Source organism: Chanos chanos, chromosome 12 (genome assembly GCF_902362185.1).
Source record: "Chanos chanos chromosome 12, fChaCha1.1, whole genome shotgun sequence".
NCBI lineage: Eukaryota > Metazoa > Chordata > Actinopteri > Gonorynchiformes > Chanidae > Chanos > Chanos chanos.
In genome coordinates, this window is record NC_044506.1 from 18,898,929 (window position 1) to 18,914,450 (window position 15,522).

Below are 15,522 nucleotides of genomic sequence, written 5' to 3' on the forward strand. Positions count from 1 at the left end.
TTTTCGCTGACAGTTCTTAAATAGTTCACAAAAGCACACAATCCAAGAGCGAATGTCATTGTCACAGCAAAGTCTCCAGCTGTTGTGCTAGTCACGTATCTTAGTGTTCAATCAAAAAGGAACTGCGAGTATCCGTTTTGCCCGCCGTTTCAGAAGTTTACGTCACTGCGTTAATATAAAACCTCTTCCGGTTTTGGGAAGAAGTTGTCAAATCGCCGGCCATCTTGGATCCAGTGGCAGCCTTAAATAAATTAAATATTACACTGAACTGGACTTCACCGCAGCTCCTTTACGAGAGGTGAGTGTCAAAACGAGATATGATGGCGCTTGTGTGTTCGTTTGTTAATCCATGAGCAGTTTCAGTGACGCTAGGGTCATTGGAGGCTATTCGTTCAATAAACGTTCTTGTCCAATGGACGATTGTTTTGGAGGATGAACATAACTAGGCGCCATTTCCCTCCTCGCTCTCTGAGGCGCTTATTGGTGGCTAGTGGAAAGGAATAGAGGCGTTCATGCTACTGCAAATCATGGGCCACCATATTGGCTCTTTTTAATAGGCTCCGTAGCTTGACTTCCCGTTGTCTGCTTGAACCCGAATGGAGTCCGTTTCAAAACTTTCTGAACCCTTAGAAACCTTGATTGGTGGAATCTAGTCCGAGGTTTGATTGGTCTGAAGGACAGATCCAAACTTGGTCTTTATTGGTTCGTGAGCCTTTACACCACTTTCCAGAGGTTCTGAGGAAACTTTGTGATGATTATAAGGATGCATTTTGTTTAAATAAATACGTTATACTGTCACTATGGCCTTCTGAGTTAGCCGGCGTTGTCACCTCGATTTCTTGGGCTCTTTGTACTTGGGGCATGTTCTGCTAATCTTGAGATGCACTGTCCCCGTGTTAAACCCTTTTCATTTTAGTCTTGTGCTTTAGCTTGAAAATGAACGGTGGAACCATTTACTTTTCGTTTTGTATGAAGAAACTAGTCTTTTGTGGTTGCTGAACAGAAGGAGCTGACAACAGATTCCTAGCAGTCGTGTCTACTAGCTAACAAGTACTAGTCTGCAACGGAGCTAGGCTCTATTGCTGTTAACTTGTAACAAAGCAAATCGTGTTTCAGTGCATTTACTGTAGGATAGTTTTGGATACCTCAGTAAACAAAGAAATTCTCTCGCTCACAACACAAACAGAAGACTGATACTCTAAAACCAAATGAAAATCATTTGGAGGCGAAAGGAGGAATGCTGTTATGTGGTACACCGCCGGCAAATTTTGGACGCAGTTTTTCGAGCGTTTAACTCATTGTTTCTGTAGCTCGATATTTTATCAGGGAAAAGCAAGATCAGCAACTAACTCTGATCAATAAGAGCCCGACTCCCCCGCCCGAACGCAATTGTGAGATTTAAAAAAAAAAATGAAAATCCATAACCGTATCTACACTTTAACGTCTGCCACTTAGGGGAACTGGCTGAATTATACTAGTCAGTCAGTGTGCAGTTTCCTCTTTGAACCTTGTGTGTCATGCTTGAGTTCACGAACTATGTTGTTTTTCATCTGACTTAAAAGATCACCGAGAGTCTTGTAGATTTTTGTTCGCCGTAAGACCATGGCAAACCTAAATATTCCAGTAACACGTAGGAACGTTGTGCACTTAGTTAACTACTGCATCCAAATCACAGTGACGAGTCGCAGATGTGTTTCTAAGCATATACTTGCTATTTAAAAACAAATAAATAATAATGATAATAATAAAGAAACCATACAACTGGCTGTAGTTTTAATTTCTCATGTTGTAATGTTACAATCGTTCTCTGCCCTGTCTGAAATGCTCCGTGAGACTAAAATTGGGGTAAAATTATGACGATGTTACCGTCTTTCTGCTACTATAATATCGGGTCTAACTGTGTTCTGAATGGTATTTTACGTGACTTTGGTGTGTCATTGTCTGTGTGTGTTTACTCTAAAAAGCTTAACTGTGTGCTGGCCTTTTGGAGACCATGGGAATAAACAGTCATTGACCTTGTCAGGTGTCACAGAGGTGCTTTGGGCACTGGACGGAAAAGCCTGAGAGCAAGCAGAGCCACAGTATCCCAGTCGCTGCCACAGTCTGTGTCAGTTGTCCTCTTGTCTAATCATTAACCGCTCCTGCGACTTAACTCACCTCAGCACAGGGAGAAAAAAAAAACAAACTGAGAGAATTTGGCTTTGTCGTTCTTTTTTGTTCTTCATTCCTCTTTACTTCTGCCACTCTCATCTCTCTCCTTCTCTCTCTCTCCCTCCATCTTTAGCTGGCTGTCTCTTTGTGTGGCAGTGTTTTAAGACCCTTGTCATGTTACTAACCCCTGGGCAGAACTGTTGGCTAAGACCAAGCTTTTTCACTGGATGGTTTTCTCTTGCTCAGTCATACTCAAGGTCTCCTCATTGGTGCAGTTTACTTTTCACATGTTAATTTCTCTCTCATAATGCACTGATTTGACCCGGAGATGCAGATAAAGTATTTTTGATAAGCAGTGACATGAAGTCTTACCCTGCTGTACTGTTTTTAAGACCTTTAAAGGACTGAACAAAGGACAATTAAACAGCAGATTAGTGATATTGTTCTTTTAAATCTTGCTACGCGTTGTTTAGTGTTGTGGGAATAACATTAAATCAGAAAGGTTGATTTTTTTTTTTTTTTTTTTAAATCTCAGCTTTATGGGTTTTTTTTTTCAGAAGTGCTTTATTTATGTGGTTAAATATTCAGTATTTAACTTAGCTTGTTGGCTAGAACTCACTGATGTCTTCATTGGTGTATTTTCAGGTTGATCGTTTTCATTATGAAACTGTATCAGTTTTGATTGGTGGAGAGATCCAGCTTTTGAAAGGAAATGCTAGCATGTGAATTCTGTGAAATGACTGCTGCATGTTGTTCTTGTCTGCACTGAGAACAGTTGTGATTTCACAAACAGCCCAAAATGAAACGCTTTTTGTTTTAGCAGTCAAATTGCTGCCCGTTTCAGAAGTTGAATTTTTTAAATTTTTTGTTTGTTTGTTTGTTTTTTGTTTGTTTGTTTGACTGATCTTTCAGACAGCTGTGAATTATGTGAATTACTGGCAGTGTCAAGAGATGCTGTGGTCATATCTGCTCTGGTGTCTCTGCACATGTATGGAGCAGTCTGTTCTGTGTGACTTTCCACTTTGGGTTCAATCGGCTACACGATGCGGCACCTTGCCTGACACTCCCCTCGGCCAATCAGAGGCCAGGGGATTACTTGCGTCGCAGCTCTGCTCCACTGAGGGGCGGGCTTTGGAGACATTTAGTTTGACATTGTAAATAAGCAGGGAACAGTTGTCAGTGAGGAGTCAGTTGTTTGGTGTTGCTCTGTTCATTTGCAAGACAGAAAGGAGACCAGCAGCAAACAAAATGCAAAGGCAAGTAAGCAAAGTGTAGCTACCCTCTGTCCTTGTGTGTGTGTGTGTGTGTGTGTTTGTGTATGTGTCTGTGTGCGTGTGTGTTTTAGAATAATTTTCTGCTCTTCTAGCTTTCTTTCTCTCCCTTTTCTTCCTCTTTTCTCCTCCTGACCCCTATCCTGCAGCTCAAGGTAACTTAAAACAGGAAGTTGACCGACTGTGAAAGGGGGTGGGTAAAGAGAGGGTGAGGAGGGGAGTGGATGTGTTTCAGCTTATTGACAGTTTGCTCAGCCAGTCAGGATGGAGTTTGCTTTTCTCTAATTGGAGGAGAAGGACGAAACAGCGTCGTCTTTGAAAAGGAGGCGGGCTTTGAGTATCATGTAGCAGGCTAGATTGATTGCTTTCGAATGTTAAAGGGAAAGCAGGCAGGAGATTTTTGTTGCTTGGACTTGCTGTGCCGCTTTGCTGCTGTTGCTTCTCTCTCTCTCACTCTCTCTCTCTTTCTCTCTTACACACTCTCTCTCACTCACTCTCTCTCTCACACTCACTCACTCTCGCTTTTCTGTTGGTCCGATCATCCTGCTTGTGCTGAAGCAGGGGTCAGTTGAAAGACAAAACAGCAGGGTCACTTGACGGGGACAAACTCACCGCTCTGGACAGCTTTAGGGGACTCGGAGGAGAAATGGAAGAGGGGTGTGTGTTTAGGCAAGAGGGGGGTGGGGGAAACTGAAGGAGATGGGGTAGTTTAGGGGGAGGGGAGGAGTGTAAGAAGGGGGAGGTAGGTGATCTCTCTCTCTCTCTCTTTGGGCTCAGGGCTGTCTGCTTGCCGTGGCTGACTGACTGACTGACTGTGTGCTTCTTACTGTCTTTTGTCCGCTCTCGGGACAGAGCCAGTAGAGGAAAAGGGCTTGAAGGCAGTCTCTCTCTCTCTCTCCCCCTCCATCTATCAAGGAGACCTCTGTGACTAGCTACAGACTCTCTGTCCTCCTCCCTCCCTCTGTTCTTTCTCTCTCTCTCTCTCTCTCTCCCTCTCTCCATTCGGTAGTCTACAGTGCAACATGAAGGGCACAGGGTAAGTGTGACCACCTTCAGAGTTCAACACTACAAACCAACCTGTGTTTTAGCGTGTGTGTGTGTGTGTGTGTGTGTGCCTGCCTCTCTCTCTCTCGCTCTCTCTCGCTCTCTCCCTCTCTCTCTCTCGAAATGGGATGCTTCCTCTGTCCTCCCCCTCCTCCTTTCGTCCTCTACTTTTCTCCTTGGTTGTAATTTGACTCTGTTTCTTTGTGTTTTCCTCGTTTTTCTTTCTGCATTGTAAGCTGGTCTGCTTGATCTGCTCATGTCCTTGATTTGTGGCAATAGCGCACAGAGGTTGACGTGATGTGTAAACATGGTGAAACTGGTTTATTATTTGCTGTTGGCTTTATTGGATTGGCTTAAGGGTTTGCATACTCATTATACCTGGTCTTGTCAAAATATTTTCAGACACACTAGCGTTTTGACACTTAACTGCCTTTAATGTTGTTTATGTGTTGTTTGCAAGTAGTCAGGTTTTTTTTTTGGCTCTGTGACTCTTCCCCTCTTGGGAAACCTTGTTTTTGACGTTTCGGATTTGTCCCGAACCCCCGTTGACCCCTCTCTGCTGCAGAATGCCCCCGGTGTGGTTTTGATGATGCCACAAAATGACTGACGGCCAGTTTTCTTTCTTTCTTTTTTTTTTTTTTTTTTTTATCTCCCGGAAAATCATTCTAGTCCTGTTTCACCTTCAAGGCCCAGTCCTTCACGGGTTGTTTACACTCTCCTGACAGTGATGTAAAGCAGTGGGCAAAGACGGCTGTGCGGCCTCTGACGGGCAAAACTTCCGTGTGTATCCGAGCAAGGTGCAGGGGCAGTTTTGGGTGGATAGCACCCCTTAAAATCTCTTAAAACACCCTATTTATTCCTTTTTTTTTTTTTTTTTTGGTGGTTCATCTTTCCTTGTTCTCGCCCTGCTGTCTGTGAGAGAAATAGTAGTAGACTGCACTGAACTGGAGTCCCTCATTGCCCCTCTAATTGAAAGTTTCCATTGGTGCTTCTGTTAGTATAGTGTCCCTTTGGGAAGTGGAGATCTAAAAATAGCTCTTGAGTTGGAGCCATCGCTGCCAAATCCTAGTGCGATTCACTCTTTGCATGCAATTTGAATATCATTTTCAGCAAACTGCACGTTGGGCACAATCCAAAAAAAAAAAGAAAAAAAAGAAAGAAAGGAAAAAGTCAATGAAAACAAACAGGGAGAGCACACAGGTCGTCATGTCCCTCACATATGCATCATGTAAAGGTGACAGCGACACTTCTAGTTCTTTCTCTCCGTCGCTCCTTCTCTATCGATCTCCCTCTGCGCTTTATGGTCTTTTAACTTTGGAGGTCAGCAGTTTTTTGGAATTTATAAAAAAGAGAGAGAAAGCTTAGTGGGAGTTAGGGAAAGTTGACGTGAACGCAGCGCGGCGGGCTAACGTTAGCGTAGGTCGCCTTGGCGCTGTTAGCGGGGCCTATGGCTGGATGAAGGTCACGGGAATGTGAGAGTGCCTCCCGCAGTCGATCCAGTCAGCAAGGGAGAGCGTGAGAGCAGGAAGACAGCGCATCATCCTTCACTGCCACAGTCGCTTAAGTGGCCGTCTCACCGTTTCTCTCTCTCTGTCTGTCTCTCTCTCTCTGGGGAGATGGGACAGAAAGAGAGAGAGAGAGAGAGATGCAAAAAAGAGAGAGAGAAGTAGGATTACCAAAGAGGTGTCCAAGCGCTGCAGTGAAAGTTGAAAAGCCCCGTCCTTTTCTTTCTCCTTGTCTTTTCACCTCCTTCTCCTTCTCTGCTTTACAGTACACCACCCCCACCTCTCCTTCTCTCACTCTTTCTTTCTTTTTTTTTTTTTTTTTTTACCCCTCTCCTCTATTGAATGACCTTGAGATCAGTGACTGCTTCTTGGAGTGAGTTCCTGGAGTTAGTTGGAGACTCGAACAGGAGCATGATTCGGAGTATGATTGAGCTGCTGGATTAGACATTGGTCTGGCTGGACGATGACCGGCATCGTCCCGTAACCTCTGGCTTTAGACTTGTGGAGAAAGCTAGAGCAGGGTTTGTTTTCTGGCTAGTTAATTTGTTATTCATTGCTTACCACTGCACCTTGTTTTGTTTTGCCTGGGTGAATGTTTAACCAGCAACAGGGATCCGGTTTTTCCTCTCTCTTCCCCTTTCCGTTGTGTGTCAAATAGAAACACATGCATGGTTAATATTGATGAATGGGTTTTGGACCCTTTTAGTTGACCTTAAAGCAAAAAGTTTTTTTTTTTATTGGTTCAAAAAAGTGTTGCATCAATAGTGACAGTTGTTCATCCTTCTATGTGTAATCTTACCTTATTGGCACCGTACCATTGCGTGATGTAGCCTTTCCGTTATTTGTTTATATGTACAGTGAGCAACTAGTTGATAGATGGCTTTGAGTCTTGGTGAGTTTGCGTTGTCACAGGTTGTTGATTGGAATGTAACGTGGAGAATCAATCACTCAACACAATGACCTTAAGTCTAAATAAATTAGTCTCCTCCTCAAGATTTAAGCACAAACTAAATCAGCAGGCAAAAGTTCTTTTACCTGCTCTAAGGAGAAAGTTTTTATTCTCCTTCCTTGTACTCTGAAATCAGAGAAGGGCTTGATCACGCTTTCATATCTGTTTTCATCAGTTTTCTGTTTCTCTAAGCATGTCGGGGTATGTGTGTGTGTGTGTGTATGTATGGTAGGGTTGAGGAGGGTAAATAAAGGTAGGGAGGGAGGGAAAGCGGATAAAGTATCTAGACCTAACCAATTCCAATTCCATATAATGTCCTTTTTACAAAGCAAAGAAATCTGGAATTACAGCTTCTTTTAAAACGTTTCCTAGCCGAAAAAAACCCAAAACAAAAAAAAAAACAAAACAGATAGGTTGCATTTTAAAATTCACAGGCAGAGCACTGCTGTTTTTGATGCATGTGACCTAAATTGACAGGCCTTGGGGAAATATGACTGTTCGATATGTTGCACTGCCCAACAGCCAGTGGCCCAAAGTCATGGCATGTCGATTCTGCCTCTGTGTCAAGGAATCCAATCCCAGACACAAACTACTTAATTCTTGGTCAGCAGTAATCAGGTTAGCATCTAGATAAATGTGTGCAAGTCATACAGTTACATGAAGCCGAGACTGGACTTGTCATTAAATGGTGATCTGAGTCAAACATAGTAAGGTAGGATGGGAGTCGGTGTTTAGATTTAGGCGTAGTATTGCTTCTGGACACACACTGCTAAACACACACACACACACAAACACCCCAACGCTCATACTGTTGTACCTGGAAATATTTTAGAATTTCAAAATTCATGATTAAATTTGAAAGTAGTTTTCGAAGAAAATCACGAGGACATTATTGTCCGTTTAAAGTGCAAATCTCTTGTACAATCCTTCATTCGTCATACAGAGACTGAACGCAAGGTTTTCTGCAGTAGCTAGGGATGGTATACACTGTATAGATTGTGGGGAATGTCTTTTAGACGTGTGTGTGAGTGTTTTTTTGGGTCAGAGCAAAGGCCACCCGTCTCTCTTGTGGATCTCAAGAGGCCCCGAGCTACACTTCTCCCCATTCCGCTTCATTAAACATCAAATACATTGAGCAAAGTGCTGCTAGATGCCACTCAGTCAAATTCTTGCCTCATTTGAAGCAGTCAGCCTTTAAGAAGGTGATTAACTTCAATTAATTTCTGCCCTCCTTTATTACATGTGTCTGGGGAAACGGAAGAGCCGACACACCTTTGCTAACGTGTTCAATGCTGCATTCAAACATAGCCTTCACTTCAGGCTTGCATGGGCGAAAGCAGATGCCGGCAGAAAGATACTGCTGAATCAGCTCCTGCACACAGAATTGACTATCCGCGAGACACGGAGGACCAACGGTCACTGCCAGTGAGGTACCAGCACAGGTCAGGAGAAATCCAACACCGCTATTACCAACGCTCTGAAGGGCAACCGCAAAAAAAAAATCCTCCTTCAACTCTATCTAAAAGGCACATGGGTAAAGAATAATCGTCGGCTGTTTGTGTATGCAAAGCAGAGTGCGTCACAGAATTAACGTGTGGTCTGCACCTAGTTGTATCATTTGTGAGAGAACTCGCGAAAAAATGAAAAAAGTATTGTTCGCGTTTACGATAATCGGAGTTCTGACGGTCTCGGAGGCTTTTAAGAGGTCGCGTTATTAATCAGTGAAAATGTGTTAATGGCGGAAGTTGGAAACAGCTGGTGTGGTTGAGCTCTGAATATTTATTTCTCTTTTATTTGAGTGTTTGGACTTTTAATTTCCTTTTCCGTGTCCAGAGGCTGGGACTCTAATCATGCGTTTGCCTTCGTAATTACCCAGATAGTTTTCTTTAATGGTGTTAAGTGAATCGTTTAATTATCGTTCCTTATCTCACTAGCGGTAAGAAGCGGGGACACGAGCTTCCACATGTCCCAGAGATTCTCTGGCAAGAGATTAGCACCTGACGCGGCTTTTTAAAACTCAATTATATCTGAAGAGAAAGAAGCAGTGTGAGCTCGTGACCGCCAGGAGAGTTACTTCTGAAGGACACGTTTTCGCGCGTGTTGCCCTGTCTTGTTGGAAAGCTTACAGAGCTTGACTGACAGTTTTATTTGACGCCGAAATCCCACCCATTCCAAATCCCATCATCTTCACACTTTTCTATTTGGTTTGTCCTTGGCAGCTGTCCTCTTCCAGCACGATTTCATTCAACCTTAAAACCTTAAAAGTGAACCGTGTTTGCAGCCCATTTTTTTTTTAAGTCAACAGAGTGAATGTTTCTTGGGTTTTTTTGTTTTGTTTTGGGGTTTTTTTTGGTTTTTGTTTTTAATAGTGTTTGACCTGCGTTAATTCTCAGTGTGCAACTGTGAAATAGAATGACCTAACCTAGTTTAAGTTTTTGTCTGTTCAGATACAGTGGAAAGGATCTCTAGTCTGGTATTTTCGGTATTAAGAGGTCTTGGGGGGGGGGGGGGGGGGTGCTATACCGCCCCCCCCCCCCCCCCCGTGTGTCTGTGTGTGTGTCTGTGGGCCATCATGTTTCAGTCTTGAGCTTCCATGTCTGACCCATGTAGCGCGGCTGCCTAGCAGTTCGAGTGCGGCGGCCTCTGTGCCTCCATGTTTTTTAAGCCTGTGGCACTCAAGGATTTTATTGGATTATGGTTGAACTGCACAAGGCACTAGTAGTCTTTGCTCCCTCGCTCCCACTCTTGTGGCACCCCACCCTGCTATTTCAAGCCTTTCTCCCCCCCACCCTTTTTTTTTTTTCCCTTTAGCCAAAGAGGGAAAGAGAGAGGTTACGTTCTGTAGCCGTTCCAGTAGCACATGCTCAGACAAGCTGGTTGAAATTCGCAGCAGAATTCCTCTCATGCCATAGTAACCTGCCAAGCTTTGCTTTCCAGAACTCCGGTCCCTGAGTTGGAACCAGCCCTGTTTGTTTTCATGCATCTTTGCATGTTCCTGCGTTTGTGTATTTCTGTGCGTGTGCGCGTCAAGGGCGACGTGTTTCTCGTGCACTGACAGAAACATTAGGGCTATGAAAATACGAGCACAACCTTCTAGTACAAGGTGATTGACAGTGCTGAGTCTAGGATTATGGAGGACACTTTAACCCTATGCTTTCTCATGTGTAAATATCTGCGGTCTGATCTTGTAGCCATGTGCGAACAGCTTTGAGACTAGAGACTTTGTTAACTTTGCAAACTGATTGATTGACTGTGCTATAATGGGAGAGAAGTGGCTAAACCACCAAATCACTGGTTCTCTGAGACTCTTCAACAAACCAACTGGAGAGTAATAAAAAGGTTTAATTTGGCTTCTTTTTTCCCTCATGTGCCTGAAAAGTTCTTGGTGAGTAGTTCATTGGTTGTCAGGGGATGAGATTAAGTTGAGCTGTAACTTGTGCTTACAACTTTAGGCTTTTTGATTTCTGCCCCTCTGATCCCAAAATTCACTCGTATGTATAACGCCATGGCTTAGGACACTGGCTAGCTGGTTTTAATTTGAAGTGTTGAGATGTGGGTTTGAAAACAATTTGCTGCATGAGATGTGTTAAAACCTGTTTTCCACAGTCCACTGTAGTAAGACGTTTCTCTCTCTCTCTCTCTCTCTCTCTGTGACTAGGACTAGACATGTCAGCGGACTCTTTTGGAGCAGGCGGCAGCGATGCCCAACAGAACCTGCAGTCTTTCTGGCCCAGAGTCATGGAGGAGATCAGGAACCTCACTGTGGTAAGCACTACTCCTACTTCCTCCTCTACACACACACACACACACACACACACACACACACAGAGAAACCAGGAGTCACTATGGAGTCATGGAATGTTCAAGTTTGTCTAGTTGCAAATGATCTGTTGTGATCGGTGTGTGTTTAACTTAACACCGGTTCCCCTCTTAACACCTCTCGTTTTGTTTCAGAAGGATTTTCGTGTGCAGGAGCTTCCGCTTGCTCGCATCAAGAAAATCATGAAGCTGGATGAAGATGTGAAGGTTTGGAAGCTATCCTCGCTCTGACTGAACTGATCAAACTCACTTTTAGTTCTTCCCCCAAAGCTGCATATTTTAAAACAGCTAAGAACTGAAATGGGTATGTAAATGTAGAAGAGAACATTTGTAAGATGCGAGCATTCATATCTTTTCCCGCTCCAGTTTTGCCACCTATTATTGATCTCCCATCGAATCAAATCGACCTCGACTCTGGAAGCCATTTTGTTTCATTAGTTTCATCCGATTGCACAGTGAAATTGTATTGGTGGTGTCGTTTCGACAGAGAGCCATGCATTTAGTGTGGGCCAGAGCCTGTGGCGGCAGCCACCAGGTCAGATCCGTGTCCAGGACTCTTAAAATAACCTGCAGCTTAAGAGGGAAGAAGGTTAAAGTGGAAAAGAAAGCCAAGACAATTAAAAGCTCAAGATCCAACACTCTGCCAAGACTCCCAGGCCAAATGTATATTTTTATTTGGTCTCTCAGATCTGTCCCTCTCTCTTAGGAAATAAACATTTGTGGGGGAGAGAGACTATGTGGATGTGTGTATGTCTGTGTGTGCAACCTGTGTTTTTTTTTTTTTTTTTGCTGTCTTGTCTGACTCGTTTTATGTTGAACCTGCGTAGATGATCAGTGCAGAGGCTCCAGTGCTGTTTGCCAAAGCTGCACAGATCTTCATCACAGAACTCACTCTCAGAGCTTGGATCCACACCGAGGACAACAAACGACGCACGTTACAGGTATGGCCCCCCCCTTCCCTTTATCCCTCACCTATTCAACTCTCATCCTTTTCCATGATGGCGCTGTGACGTCTCCCAGACGCTTTCATTCAGATTTTTTTTTTTTTAATGGTCACATACAAATTGGAAAGAGGTCAATTTTTTTTTTTTTATGTAACTGATCCTTTCCCCTATTTCTCAACATCTCAGAGTCAGTCTAAATTGAATCAAGACTGATCTTGGTGACTTGCTGAAGCACGAAGTCTTTATTTATTTATTTATTTTTCCTCAGTAAAGTGTGAAATAATTTTTTTTTTTTTCACACCTCAAAGGTGACTAGGATGTAAGAGAGTATAATAAAAAAGAAAAAAAAACAAAAAAACAGTATCGCTGTACTTGCAGAACTTAAATAAAGTTTTATGTCTTAAGCCTGGAATTAAAATGCACTGAAATAAGAGCTGATTTGTAGCTATTCTGAATTAGCGCAGGTGTAAATAATTACATGCTGAATAACACACGCGTGTAATTCTCCTCCCACCTGTTCTAAAATTTGCTTTACACCCATGTTAAATTACAATTCACACAATTTCAGAAATACATTTCTGCAGTGTTCATTTGGTACCTTTTGTTGGAGTAAAGGCTCAACCTTGAGAAACTTTTTGTCAAAAGAATTTTGACACAGTGTGCTGGGAAACAGTATTTTTAATTTTTTACTTTTTTTTTTTTTTTTTTTAAAGAAAACCCTCAAAAGGCCTTTAGAATGACTTTGATTGGGGTGAGAGTTTTTTTTTTTATCTCGAAGGCCAATGGAACAGACGGGGACTTACCAGGAGTCAGGCTGCTCCTCCTGACGGGCTAACTGAACTGGAGAGCCTCACTGCCGGGGTTATCAGGAGACCAGTGGTGACCCTAGAGGAGCAGTGTGCTCCACCAAAGACTCGTGTGTTAATATTTTGACCGTATCCCAAACACTGCACAGCTGTGGTCTGTATGGTGGGGTAAAACTTCCACTTTCATTTCGTTAATAGAAAGTGCTCTTAAGATTCTGAAGTTAAGTGACGAAACAGTTTTGTCATCTGACGAACCCTATCCAAAGCGACTTCCAGGGTAGAATACAGTTTTGAAAACATCGATTTTTACTGAACAGTTTCCTTTTGTTAGCCCTGGTTTTGAACACTTGTCCACTTTATGGCAGATGGCTCTGTTGAATTCGTCGTTCCTCTGCCATGGTCCAAACACAGCCGCTGCATGTTTTCAATGACATGCTGCGTACTCTCGTCAGTCAACGTAACGCACGTGCAAGACCGTGCTGCTGACCACGTCTAGACCACAGAGGTGACTGTGTGTCAGCGTGGACCAGTGGTCGTTATGGGCGAGAGGCTCTGACTGCCCCTCCGGACCAGCAGCCGCAGCTGGGACGCACGGAACAGCTGCTCCAGATATCAAATTCTTCAGCCTAATTACAAAACCTTGTTTGGCGCAATCGTAACACGGCTCATCGTTTAAAGAATAGCTCTCCTCGGGCGATAACGGCAGCGGCAGGAGCACCGGGGGGGGGGGTGGGAAGCGTTCTCGTCAGCGATGAACGAGACGGTTATCATCGGGAGTGGGGGAGACAACGAATGGAACAGAGTAGAGAAAAGTCCCTGAAGGAAACCTCACGCTGCCTGATACAAGAACATTGAAACTGGGACTTGAAATTCATCAAAGCTATAGCGGAGTGACTACAGCATAAAAAGACCCATGTCCTTCAGTGCCCTCCTGCTCCCCTGGATGTTTCATCCACCCAAAAATGAACTCAGAGGGCTGGAAACAGGCTATATTTAGGTCGCTAAGTGCCATTGTATTGTATTTGGTTATACGTAAATAATCTTGGCGTAACCTACTGTTCCGAGTTACAGTGTGTGTACGACATAGAGTTCGTAGTATGAAGACGTCAGATTCAGGTTTGTGGAAGAAAAGTTATAACTTAACCAAAAAAAAAAGGTTGATTACTAGAAATGCTCATTTTGTCTGAGCCCTTAATTGATGCTTGCTGCTAAGCTTCATTTAGACATTTTGATGATGTATAATTTTGTTAAAATGAGAAACGCTCTCACATAAAAATGCAGGGTATGATGTAAACACGGAGTTGGATAAACGCGGAGGGCAGAATGCTAATTGAAAAACGTTCGGAGTGGAATTCATTCTGGTGTAAATGGGTCAGAGTTTCGAGCGTTATTTCAAATCTGCAGCAGACATTTTGTTTATGGTTATCCCTAATCCGACATGAGGTTTCTTTAAGCACTCGCCTTTCCTTTCTGTATTTTTAGCCTCATGCTAACTTTATCAAGCCGCGGCTTCCCACCGTTGTCCCTGGCACATGTAACACACACACACACACACACAGAGGAGCCGTGCGTGATGTTTATTGCCTATCTGCATGTAGAGAAGCCTCAACACTGTCCGCCCCTCCGGCCCAACCCTTCCCTGGGTTTCCAGCGCTCGCTCACTCTCTCTCAGTCAGTCAGTCAGTCAAGTCTGATAGCACGGCGCTCCTGACCCACTTTACCAAATACCATTTTCCTCCTCCTGTCCTAAAGCACAGGCAAATAACATGGGCCACGGCGCAGCGTTCCTTAATTCTACACACGGAAAATGAGGAATGCTTTCACAGATACTGGAAGGATAAAAGCAGGGGGTTTTTTGTTTGTTTTTTTTAAACAGATGTGCTTATAGAGTTTGCTGCATTGGATGTAAGGTCAGCTCGTCGTAGCCTTGTAAGGTTTCAGTGTTTAAGTTGAAACTATTTTTGGGAGTGTTTTGCGACCTTGTCTTTTGGGATTTGTCACTCTGAAATGTTTTGTTGGCGTGCACAATGGCTCAACTCAGAGGACCTTGAATGCATGGAAAGCCTGTCTCAGGAAACCGTATTGAGAGGAATCAACCAAAAACTAAAAATACTTGAAGTCGTTCTGTCTTCAAGAAAAAATAACATACACATATATTTGGTGGGGGGGGGGGGAGCTTTTTTTCCTCTCTGATGTTTTTCATCAACATATTATTAGTCTCTTACATTTGGGACAAACTGGTATATTGAATACAAAAAGAACAGAGCTATATCCGTGTGTTTGCAGCCTTGTGCCTCAGACGCTGTAAACGAAACCCGGGTACAGGATCCATTGTAGAGACATCACGCCAATCAGTGTCGCCACGACAACGTTCATCAATAGAACAACTGCGTGGACGTGACCCTTAGCCACCAAATATTAATCATGCCTCTATAAATAGGTTGTGATGTGGGAGGGGTGACAATGGGTGGTCTTTCCAGCCAATATCCTGTGGAAAATACCGTTAGGACGAAGACCGACGAGGGGGGTGGGTGTTTTTTTTGAGTCCAGTAAAGCCCTCGTAATGCTGACAGAACGAACACCGCGGTGTTTTTACTCCTCAAGTCGACTGATAGCAGCGCTGTTTCAACAGTCGCGTCGCTCCAGAGTGAGGCCCAGCCGTGCGGCCTCTGTGTTTTATTTATTTGTTTTGCTTTGTTTCTCCGGGACATTGTGCTTCACTGGAGCACTCGTGCTATTTTTGTTGTGTTTGCCATTGTGCTCAGTCAGTGCCGTTGCCATTCAGAGTATGTGTGGTGAATAAAGACATTTTCCATTAAAGTGGATCAGGACTGACTTTAGTGTGACATCACTCTCTCTCGTGTGGTATTTTATTTTTTTCTGTATTTATTCGTTTGTCTGCAGCAGAGATGAATATTGTTCATTTTGATCATTGAATCCACTTTTTGTATCAGTTAAGAAAAAATTATATATGTTCATTCATTTATTTCATCAAAGAAGAAATGAATTTGTGTGCAGCTGACATGAATATTG

The 15,522-nt window shown here is 43.4% G+C and overlaps 1 protein-coding gene across 12 annotated transcripts in view; it reads left to right on the forward strand.

Moving 5' to 3' along the window:
• Positions 1-216: 216 nt before the first annotated feature.
• The window catches only part of nfyc (nuclear transcription factor Y, gamma), a 23,697-nt gene continuing 8,391 nt past the window's right edge, over positions 217-15,522 (forward strand). For 4 of the 12 annotated variants that reach the window (XM_030788981.1, XM_030788972.1, XM_030788978.1 and 1 more), the window contains exons 1-4: positions 217-298; positions 10,579-10,685; positions 10,875-10,946; positions 11,567-11,680. In XM_030788981.1, the coding sequence (XP_030644841.1) occupies positions 10,587-10,685; positions 10,875-10,946; positions 11,567-11,680 (285 nt within the window). In that variant the 5' untranslated portion in view covers positions 217-298; positions 10,579-10,586. Of the gene's footprint in view, positions 299-3,354; positions 3,412-3,834; positions 4,459-8,084; positions 8,123-8,204; positions 8,363-10,270; positions 10,306-10,578; positions 10,686-10,874; positions 10,947-11,566; positions 11,681-15,522 lie in introns of those variants that run through there. The other 8 variants (XM_030788977.1, XM_030788979.1, XM_030788974.1 and 5 more) reach the window with 7 other exon arrangements.